The 12,001-nt window shown below is 38.5% G+C and overlaps 1 protein-coding gene across 2 annotated transcripts in view; it reads right to left on the minus strand.

Moving 5' to 3' along the window:
• The window catches only part of pde4ba (phosphodiesterase 4B, cAMP-specific a), a 124,848-nt gene that overhangs the window by 43,311 nt on the left and 69,536 nt on the right, over positions 1-12,001 (minus strand). For both annotated transcript variants that reach the window (XM_035652814.1, XM_035652815.1), the window contains exon 5: positions 11,136-11,188. In XM_035652814.1, coding sequence (XP_035508707.1) covers positions 11,136-11,188 — 53 coding nt within the window. The remainder of the gene's footprint in view (positions 1-11,135; positions 11,189-12,001) is intronic.

Genomic DNA, 12,001 nt, shown 5'->3' on the forward strand with positions numbered 1-12,001 from the left:
CAAACACACAAACACACACACATCAAGAATGCACCTGCCAAGCAAAGTTTGACGCATTTCAGGACACAAATATTTCCTCTGGTAGAAGAAGTCCTCATCCTGCCTGCTCAAAACAGGGACGCCCTGGGGTGTCAGCACTAGTAATGGAGGTTTAGGATGTAGAGCATTTCACATAAACTTGCCGTTGTCCTGCCATACTCATATAAATCACATTCACTTGTTGGATTGTGTAACAGTTGATTCCACAACTCTTTAAAACAGTTCAGAAAAGGGAATTGCCAAAGTTCAGGTGTTAATGCACAAAAAAACTACATAATAACTTTCATGAAGGGAGGATTTATTGCAGAGTTGTTGTATCAGACTAGTTTTAGCTTGATGTACCTAATAAACTGGCTACTGATTGTATATCTATAGAACAGATTGTCTTTGTTAACAGTAACTTTACACTGAAAACGTTAAAAGAAAAATATGCTTATCTGTTCACATCTTTATTTCATAGGGACTGTATGGGGAGGGACTGCTGACGGGTGCTATTGTAAAAACTAATATTCCATTTCACTTTAGAGGTTCAACCTACCAAACACTATCTTTAATTCTTTATATTTTGCCTCATTTATGTATTTATGATACTTGTACCAGCTCAATACTGTCACATTATTTTGACATATAGTTTCTAAAGGGTAGGGTTCAAAGAAAATATTAACACTGAGGAGGGCTCCCCTTTATGATAAAATGAAATATGTGATTCAGCCCTCAGCCCCATACCAATCATTTATGTACAGTTCCTTAAATTGGTAAAAAAAAAAAAAATAACAATCATCTACACAAGATTGAATTGGGTCAGCTGGAGCAGTAATGGGCATACCCAAAATAATTTGATTCCAACCCGGTGTGAAATAATTGGAAAAGGATGCTCTATCATTAGTGAATGAACAGCAGCAGCTGTAATGCTGCTCAAACTGAATATGACCCTTGTTTTGCATAAGCCGGGCCGAACTTCACACAAGCTGTTGCTATCATTCATTCAGCTATTGTCAGTGAGCAGCCGCTACCTGGATGCTGCTAGAGATGCGAATCTAATGTTTCAGGTGCATTTATAAGTACCGATATTTGGTCATCTTAGTTTCCAATAAACAAATATACCTGTCATCTATGTAGTATAGCTCACAACATCATGTGGAGGGCCCACAGGTTGCGCAATAGGACACACACACACACACACTGCTGATTCTAGGTTATGATAGGAGCTTTTTTTGTTTGATATTTCTTCACCAGGAAGTCAACAAGAGAAGCACTCTTCGGTTTCTCTTTATCTCTCTCTATCTGACATAATGAAATACATATGCTGCCTGCATAGGCCTCTACCATGAGGACCTTTCACATGGTCTGTCAAGCGTGGAAAAACCAAACACACTGCTTGGTACACACATCTACACTCGACTTGTTTACCCTGTAAAGAGCAGTTGCAGTACATCAGAGGGGGAAATTATTCTACAGATATTACAGCCTTTCCTGTCAGCTGTTGAAACAGTTCCCGTCAGAGAAACCCAAACCTTCTCGCCATCACTTAAGTTCTTTCTCTAAGGTTTCACCTCCTTACCCTGCCCAGTGACAGGACACTGCCTTAACACCTGAAGCAGTCTGAGTGGGGTTTAGAAGTGTTTAAATTCTTCACTAATTTTATCATTATTTAATTAGAATTTAATAAGAATAATTAATATGAATTCAATACAATTTTGGCCTCGAACCCCCATGACATGACGCAGGATGAGACTTCAGTACTCTTGTATAATGTAATATTTGGAGGTCTGCACAGTAGCCAGAATGCGCTGGGAGCCCCACTGAGGCCGTTAAAGTAGCCAGGTGCGGGAAGTAGTTAAGAGGGCAGGTAACACAAGACACCCAGGGACAGAAATACTGAGACCTATTAGTTACCAACATAGAGAGAAACAAGACCAAGAATATGTTTCTCAATACTTGGACACCTGGAGAAAGCAAAGAAGAGAGGGAAGAAAGAGAAACAGAGAAAGGGGGGTTGCTTTGACCAGAATAGAGACAGGGTTGGAGGAAAAGGAGGGAGTTGCTGCCATAGCAACAGCTCATGTTGGCATTTTGTGGACGTGCACAGCAGAGTGTGAGGCGAGAGACAGAATGATAGGTTGGCAGATACTGTATCTGTGACATTTAGACATGCTAGCCCTGCCATAATATCCCTTATTGAACTTATGCCATATCAAGACCACGAGGCTGGCAATGGTCCAGCATTACCTCACCAACCAAAGATGGTTTGTTGCCTCAAACGGAATTCAGGGAGTGATTGCAGAGTGCAAATGTTGTCGTTAGTAAATTCATATCAAATCCTTTCTTAACAAATTTATTTGGTAAACAACTTCCAGATTGCAGCTCCATGGTTGGAAAATTTTATCCAACGTCCACAGCGACATTTCCCATTTTGGTACTTTTGACTGTCATTCCAGCAATGCAATACCAGTTATTGTCCATTAAATGGTAAAAAAAAAAAAAAAAAGATAATCTATTTGCCATATTTAACAAAAAAGAACACACACACCATGTCAGATATTTGTTCTTGGAAATAATCAAGTGACTACTAGGTTAAAGAATCTCTATGGCACTCAAGAGAGGCCATGGTTGGGTTTTTAACATGCATTGCTCTTCAACAATAATCAGTCAATCGAATCTTGACAAACCAAAAAAACATTAACCCTTATCACCAAATCTCTCACCAAATAGAGATGGCAGATATTCGTCTCTATTTGGGGTTGGCGGGCTGCGTCAGTGAGAAGCCCCAGACAGGTGCACCGCTGTGGAGGAGTTATTGCTGCTGAAGCCTCTGGCTTTATCTGGGCATGTCACATGTTAACCTATTATGAGATCCTGGTAAATAAATGTCTGTGAGTGTGTGTGTTTTAAGTATAATGCAATCTCTGAGGCGATGTGCAAATTTGCTGTAGGGTAGAGTCATGATCCTCACATGATCACCACACGAGGTGTCATGTATGTTTTTACTAACAACAAAATATACTGTGACAGCACGTAGTGCCTGAAGGAAGACTGTTTATAGAGCTCATTAGTGAGTGTAGTTGTCTAAAAACCGTGGTTGGTTTATGTCTGCACTTGTTTTATGTTGTAGTTTTAGTACTTTAGCTTTGAAGAAACAGAGCACAACCACTATCATGTCAGACATACAGTATGGTGTGTCATGAGTCCCTCAGGGTTTGTACTTCTGGCTCAATATGTAGGCCACAGCAGCTGTTTATATCCACTATCTGAACGGCCCATCTCTTATTTCAGTTTGAATTATTTTGTACATGTTGTAGCAGAAGCTAGTCAATGAATTTACATTCTGTAAAAAAAACTATATTTGCCAGGTTTTATTGTTAGTGAGCTGAGCTGCACTTTCTTATCAATTTTAAATTTGTGTAGAACGTAATAGATAGGTTCAGGTTTTTTCACAATAAACCATTTGCAATATCTCTATGGCCAATTAGCCTACACATATCAACAAAGCATATAAATCAATTCTATTGATTGATCTATCTATTCTATTCTATTTCAATATCCACCACACCACTCTCTCACAATTCCTCCAATTTTATGTCAGCCTGACTTTTGGCAAATATGTGCCTTAAGTAAGACAAATATACACTATAAAATGTTTGGGTTTTTCTATGTTACTTTTCCTGCAATAAGAACATTACAAATACAGGGGAGGTTTATGAATAAAAATAGCAAATTAAGTATTTTAGTGAGTATAAATGTTATCTATTGTTTAATTTGGTAGGCCATTCAGATGGGTCAAGAGGGTGGTTGGACCTTGGGGAAGCTAGTTTTTGCTTTATTAGTTGCTTATTACTAGTATGGCTGTTGCAATCCTGTTTAATATATATCCCTTGTCCCAGTCTGGTAAGCTGGATATTTACATGAAGATAAGCTAAAGAATATATAATAATAAACTAACACCTGAATCAGCCACATTGTAAACATTAATGATAGATGTATGGGTACTTTGAGAAGTTCTCAACCAGAGAGAGAATTTGTTTTGTTTCTCTGTTTTTTTGTTTTAGATCGTCCAGCTCTTTATCTCCAGCCCTCTTTCCTGTTTCCCCTGCATCAAATATTCTCTATAACTTTATTCTTCCTCCCTTCTCCAGAAAACCCTCAACTCTCATGCCCTCTAACCTCATCACTCCTCATCTCCTCCTTTCATCCCTCCTCCTGTTCTGTCTCTCTTGTCCTCCTCGCTGTGACCTCGTCAGTGCATTCCTACATGCACTGGGCCACTGTATGCTGCAGGGAGTGCAGGCTTGTCTAAGGCCTGTATTAAATAACATTTATAAAGAGATTGATGAGGTACTCTTCATTCATTGCCCTTTGCTCTGCTCTCTAAAACCCTGTTGGCACGGAGAGAAGCTTAGATGAAACAAATCTTATATTCTGGAGAGGTTTCCGTGACTTGATGAAATTATACAGGAAAGATTATTTTCTTGTTCTTAACTGCAGCCCAGAACAAAAAAAAACTGATGTCCACTGTTGTGTTTTTATAACAGTTGACCCAGTTGACTAAGTAAGAATGTATGTGTACCATACCATAAACAGCATGTATGTGCATTGTTTTTTTACCCTATTGCATAACAGGTCCACATTGTCCAAGTACCTTTCACCTATTACCGTTAACTCATACATATTGTTTAGTGTTGACAAAACACCAGGTCCCAGCTTTGAAATAATTGAGCTTCTTTTTGAGAAAATGTTATGGGGGGGCCTGTGCGCCCCATACGAAAACAGCTACACAATGGAAAAGCACAATGGGATTTAAAAAGCCAACTCGTTGACACCTTTCCACACTATCGAGCAGCCAAATACATACGCGCAACACACAATGCCTATGGGAATAAGGTTGGGAGAGTTCAAGAGCCCTTTGCCTCACATATATCCTGTATGACAGCATTTTATCACAGAGGCCGACTTGACCAGGAAGTCAGGTCATACCTTTGTGAGGTTCTCACAGCTAAATGCTGTAGAAATGGGACGGAATATTTCCTGGCTCTGTTATGACACCATAACACAAAACAGCTGCTCTGGATCAGTGGATCTCTATTATGTGGAAATTGTCTGCCCATGTGCGAGCAGACCTCACTAACCTGTTTGTGATTGTGACGTGATAACGGCTCTAAAAAAACAATGAGCCCCCTTTACAGTTTTCATTATGGCACTCAATTACTGGAGTGTAGAAAGACACAGAAATCTGAGCACCAAATGGTAATTAAGTCTGAAACATGCTGCCAGATATGTGTGTTTATAAACTGTGATTTGGAGTCAGTATAAGTTAAAGATGATATCATGGCATATACTTCAAATGTATAAATTTTATCTAATTTCTTACTGCTTAATATTTCCATCCTATTACCTGACTGACCTATGACACAAATTACGTTTGAATCTTAAACAGCTTTATCTGATCTAGATTATCTGTGCCGTCTCCACCTTTGTCCGGTGAGAAAAAGACAAAGTGTTCTACAGTATTTTTCCTATTCAGTATCCCATAACGTACAGTGTGATGAGAAAGGCACTGGTGAAAATTCAAGCATTATACTCACACGTAAGAATAAGTTTAAACATACAGTATAGCCTGGACAACGTTACAGCCTGTCCCTGTCCCTTGTGTTTTAATACTGTGACAGTAAAACATTAGAACAAGAGATGATGGCAAACATAATTAAAAGCACGTAGCACTCACCACTGAATAGAATAAGGTTACGGGTGGGACCAGATACACTGATAGAGTTGGTCCTGGTTGCATAACATACCCTTGACACACACACACACACACACAGCAAAGTATGGAGTACAAACAACAGCTACTTAACTGACAAAATAATGGCAGCCTGCAGTAATTAAAAAAAAGTGCAACATAAATAGCTTGAACAAAGGTAGAGAAAGCACCTAATTTACATATAACTTCTGGCTTATTCCCATTATTTACTTTGTGAACTAAACATGATACTCGTCTTCCAGACGGCCATGTCCTCTGGTTGTTTGGGGGAATCTGGTCTTGCTAAAACCCTGTTGTTTCAAAAAGCCTGTTTGTGATTTCGGTTTTCATGCGATACATACTTTTCCTATTTAAACCCTGGTTCGAAAACTAAAACTGAGCCTCACACATTGGCATACATTGGAGCTTGCTATACTATGCCACCTCTGCCAAACTCATCTCTCAACCTCAATCAATCACGTCATTTGTCCCCAAAGGGCAATAGGTTGTGCAGCTGGGAAACACAAAAACACAAGATAAAAAAGCACATGAACACAGTGCATCAGTACACATGTTTAAACAATTCAAAAATAATTTTAAAAAAAGTGAAATCATGTGTAAAATGAGTTCATGAAATAGTTTTTATGTCCCTTAGTTATTAAATTATATAAGAACATTTTTGCATGAACCAAATAAGCTCAGTCCTCTAATATCTTCTTACACTGTAAAATCCAGGAAAAGCCCCGAATGCACCATCGTAACTATGCTGTCCTTGAGCAAGGCAACTCAAATTGGTCCTGTGTTTTAAGTAACTTTAAATAAGTTACTGCAAATTTTACTGAGTATGTTGTGCATATATGGTATGTATCTTAACCAGGAGGCTACCATGACGCCCAAATGAGGCCAACTTTGACCTCTGAGAACTGAAATATCCTCATCTATGTAGCTTTTAGCGTGATTAATGAGAGACAGCAGCACTGCTAAAGCATTATATAAAATGGTAAATTGAGGTCAGACTATAGACCATTTCTTTTTGTGCCTTTGGAGTTATTGTTATCCGCACACTCACTCAGAGGAGGTGCACCTGTGTCTCATGACAGTTCCATGAATGGCATTCAAAATATGCAAGATATGCAGTTTTGACTTTATATTGTTTATCTGTCTGCAGCATTAGAAGAATTAATTGTGTATCCTTAAGGAGCATGAAACAGGTCCGCCAGTGTGTAATGCAGAGTGATTATGCAGTACTGTAGGTATTTACGTATCATATCATTGTGTCAGCATGTGCATGTTTGTGCAGTGTGTGGACACAATAGGCCTTTGTCTCTCTGCATCCTATTTTTCTCGTGTGGGCTGACAGACATTCATACGCACTAACACACACACACACACACACACACACACACACACACACACACACACAGACATCTCATCTACACACAGTTCCTCCTGGCTTCCGTCAAGTTACAAGAGTTTAGAGACAGCAAAACAGGAACAATCTGATCTTCTCTTCCTGCCTCACACTTCCTGCCCTCCCCCTCCTCCTCTGGTGACGATAAAGAGAGAGAAAGAGACAAACAGATGAATGAAAGGGAAAAATAAAGACTTGAAGGGGATGAAAATGAATAAGAGAGAGACAGAGGGAGGTACAGAGGCAGGTATGCCTGTGGATTTGTGTCTTTATGTGAACAGGAGGTGGTCTGCAGTGAGGATGTGGGCTGAGGTTATGGGAAAACAGTTCAGATTATGCGGTAGGCAGGTGTAGACTTTGTGCACCCAAACTACAAGCATTTCATATAAAGCATTTACCAGCAACATCCTGCATCATTTTTCAAGTTTAGCATGAATACGTTTATGTAGACTTTTGGATTAGAATAAATAAATTTGCAAATTATGAAACAATACCATGAAACAATGATTTATTCTTCTATCTGTGTAACTGCGGCAGGTTATAAATACTCTGATGGGACCCAAAATATTACATACATAAGTTAAGTATAGCAAATACATTTAAACCGGGGCTACAACTAATTTTTGTTATAGATTATTTTATAGATTAATCATTTCTTTGGGCTATATAATGTCATAAAATAGTAAAGAATACCAGTAAACAATTTCCTAAAGCCCAAAAAGAAGTCTTTTAATTGCTTGTTTTGTCCATCCAACACTCAAAAACCAAAATATACTTTGGTTTAATATCAATACAAATAATAAAAAGAGCTGGAACCAATAAATAAATGACTTTAAAGACATATCAATTAACTAAGTAGTTGCAAATTAATTTCTTAACAGTGAGAAACACACACACACGCACACAACACACAAACACACACACGACACACACACAACACAACACACGCTTACATTAAAAAAAAACTTCATTTATTTGTATTTGTATTAGTTTTTTAATCTATTTTATTTTAGTTATATTTACTAATCTGTATATACATACATTTTATACTTGCTTTAGCAATGTAAAACATCTGTTTCCTTTGCCAATAAAGCCCCTTTGCTTTGAACTTAACTGAACTGAAAAAGGTTGTGGCAGACAAATACTTAGCAGGATAAATGTCTTGGTCTTGTTTGGTCTTTTCATGGGATTTGATGATAATAATAAAAATATTAAACGGCAGCCTCAACCTTTAATGAGCTTTCAAACTTAAAATACGTTGATTTCATGTCAATCTTTAGGTAGATTGTGTCCTGCTATCATCACAAAACGGCTGATTATGGAAAGATTAAAGAAAGTTTTGTTTCTAGAGGAAGAGTAGAAGACTGTTTATTGGCAGAGTCCCTGAAGTCAATCACATGGTGCAAAAAAAAAGAAGAATTAAGTTTGATTGTAACACATAATTTAATGAACTTTTTGCCCTTACAAAGAAAGGTCATAATGTATGTTACAGAGCAGGTTTACCAAATACATACACTCACACATTTTCCCAAACTGTCTAACACACACACATACACACACACACAAAGACACACACACACAGCACCTGATGAGCTGCGGTTCTGAAAAAGGAAGTGAAAACTCGCTCCATCTGCTTTGACAGGAAGTCAACAGAAGCCACATACAGGCATGCTGACGTCAATCAGAGCCACAGGAACACCTCCCCACAGCACACACACACACACACACACACACACACAGACACTGACATTACTCACAATGATGCATACATGCCATGATAAACACTCATACACCTTATACTAATTCACAGTTGCAAAATTGCAAACTTTAAATACCATCACTTACTGAATACTGTATTACACAAATGTCAGTGATTTAATTGATGCTTACACACACACACACACACACACACACACACACAAAAATATACACTTGTTTTTTTGTTTGTTTCTTTGGGGGTTAAAGGGGTGGGGGGGTTAAATGAAGAAGACGTTTGTATCTTTGTGGAACTGGCCTAGGCTTCAATTTCACTAGTTCTACTTTGATGTCTTCTCTGACCCGAGTTGGTTTCGTGTAAAATATGTTGGTTACGTGATGGTTAACTACGCTTACTGTTCTCAGTTTCATTGTTGCTCATCTTGGTCTCTCTTTACACAACAACACAAGTTGCTGTTTTCAGTGTTCTGCCTTCAAGTGTGGGAAGGTCTGACACTATTGTTTTTAAAGAGAAATATTGATATTTTTCATCCGTGCCTTTAAGATTACATATATAATAACAGAGAAGTGTAAAAATCACACATATTTGTGAAAAAGTGTTACCATTGAATTACAATAAACCTGACATACCTCAAGCTAACCGCAGGAGATGAAGGAGGAAAATGCAAGCTTTTAACAGCTACCTTTGGATCTTCCAAAAGTTCAATACTCTGGGTGGAGTATCACCAAAATTAACAGTATGGTTTCCCCAAAATGTGCAAACATCTGAGAGAAAGACTAGTCCACTTTTGCACTAGAAAATCCAAATTAGCCTAATGCAATACATAAAGAGATAATTCCAAATTAACTTTAAAAGTGAGTAGCAGCAGAAACAAAAGTTGTGAATTCAAAACTCTTGTTGAACATCATCATTCATTTGGAGTCGTGTTCCTAGACACCTGGTACACAAGTCCAATACTCTCTTTTAGCTCTGATTTTGGTCTCCACCATGTCTTGAGGAAAATATCTATCTCTTTAACTGCTTAATCCACCAGCTAGTTACCAACTGTGTCTGTAATGAACCAAAACAATGAGCTGAAACCTGCTATAAAGCTCTGTAAAGCCAAAGGGAGCTGCGTATTCAGAGTGTTCATTTTGAACGATGGCTCTCACATTGTCACATTGTTTTCACTCCACGTTGTCATTTGACGCATTTGCATTATTGTCGCCAAGACTTTTTTTTCACTTTTTGTTTTGTTGTGGCTAAATGTGTGACAGAAAGGCACTTTATTCACACTCTACTTCAGTGTGACGTTAGACTAACAACCCGCAGAGACACACACACACACACCTTTGAAGACCTTAGTGTCATAATGCATTCCCTAGCCCATAACCATCACAACTAAATGCCTTAATTCTACCCAAATCCAAACCTAATTCTAACCTTAACCAACATCAAGTCTTAAACCTTCGAACAGTCTTTTAACCTGTCCTTGCATTGCAGAAATGTCCACACACACAGGATATGTAAAAAATCATTTGTAAACACGCATGCATACAAAGTGTGCAAAAACTGTGTTTATTGTATGTGTCTATGTGTATTTAGGTGTGTGTGTGTGTTGTGAGCCAGTGACACAGATCCCAGAATCACACAAAAAAGTATTCACAAGCAATCCGCACTTGCAACCACACACACTCACATGTACAGTGCTCATAAAGTCATCTGTGCTAACACATATATTCACACACTGCCTCTTACTGGTGTGGATGTGCATATACACGCACATTCTGTACAGACAAACACACACGCACCCAGCTTCTTAAAATCAATCATGATAACAGACAAAATGGGAGGTTTGCTGTTATCTTTGAGTGAGCTGCTTTAATAGGCCATTCTGTGTGTGAGTGTGAGCCTGCATGCACACGGGTGTTTGTCTGAAATACCAGTTCAATTGTCTTTGAACAAGTTAATGAGCTTGATGACAAAACAGTCTCGACTGCAATGTTGGAGCTGGAGACAGATGGCGAAAAAAGTGAAAGTCGTCACGTACACGAGTTCATGAGCAAAGGACGAGACAGAGGGGAGAGGCAGGGAGGGAAGGAGGAGGAGAGAATAATGAGAACAGAGAAAAATAGTGGCAGGAGAGAGTTGGGGCCAGATATAAACCTGATAAGTCAAAAAGACAGAAAGACGTGTAGTTCACAGCTTTACAGACGCCAGACAGACATAGCAAGACAATCCTCTGAGCCTCTTACCTGGGAGACAAACTCTGGTGATTGGAGGCTGAGTTGTTGCTGCAGGAGACCTCCTGAAAGAAGGAAATGATATGAGAATGATATGCTGTATATAATCTTCATCTTTAAAGGATTAGTTCATCAAAATAACCAATAACATTTTCTCTTGCAGTAAATTAAGATTAATTTAGTCCTTTTGGTAAAGGGATAATTTAACATTTTGGGAAATACTGTTATTTGCTTTCTTGCCAAGAGTTAAACGAGAAGATCAATACCACCTTGATATATGTATAGTAAATATGAGGCTAAAGCCACAAGCTAGTTAGCTTAGATTAGCATAAAGACAGCTAGTGGGACTCTGTCATCTCACTACTTAACATATGCCCAATTATCAAAACCACAGCACACAAAAACTGTCATTTTTTCACTCAGATTTTTGTGCGGATTAAATGTGCTAATTAACAGTGCCCGGTTAGCTCAGTCGGTAGAGCTGGCAACCCACACACGGTGTTGCTGCAGCGGCCCAGGTTCGAATCTGACCTGTGCCCTTTGCTGCGTGTCATCCCCTCTCTCTCAACCCCCCTTTCCTGTCAATCTTCAGTTGTCTCTATCAAATAAAGGCATGAAAAGGCCCAAAAAATAACTTAACAAAAAAAAATAATAATAATAATGTGCTAATTAACAAGCTTTAGTGATGACGGTTAGTAGATCACCATCGGTCACTACTATTAGTATAGTTGTTGCTACTGTTGTTGCTGTGCACCTTTGTCTCTGTCTTTCTGTTGTTACCTCTCTATTTTGAAAAGTGTCCTGAGATAACTTCTGTTATGATTTGGCGCTATACAAATAAAATTGAATTGAAAAAATAATTAAAATTGAATTGGACA

Source organism: Morone saxatilis, unplaced genomic scaffold, assembly GCF_004916995.1.
Source record: "Morone saxatilis isolate NCDOM2014 unplaced genomic scaffold, NCSU_SB_2.0 Contig12, whole genome shotgun sequence".
Classification (NCBI taxonomy): Eukaryota; Metazoa; Chordata; class Actinopteri; family Moronidae; genus Morone; species Morone saxatilis.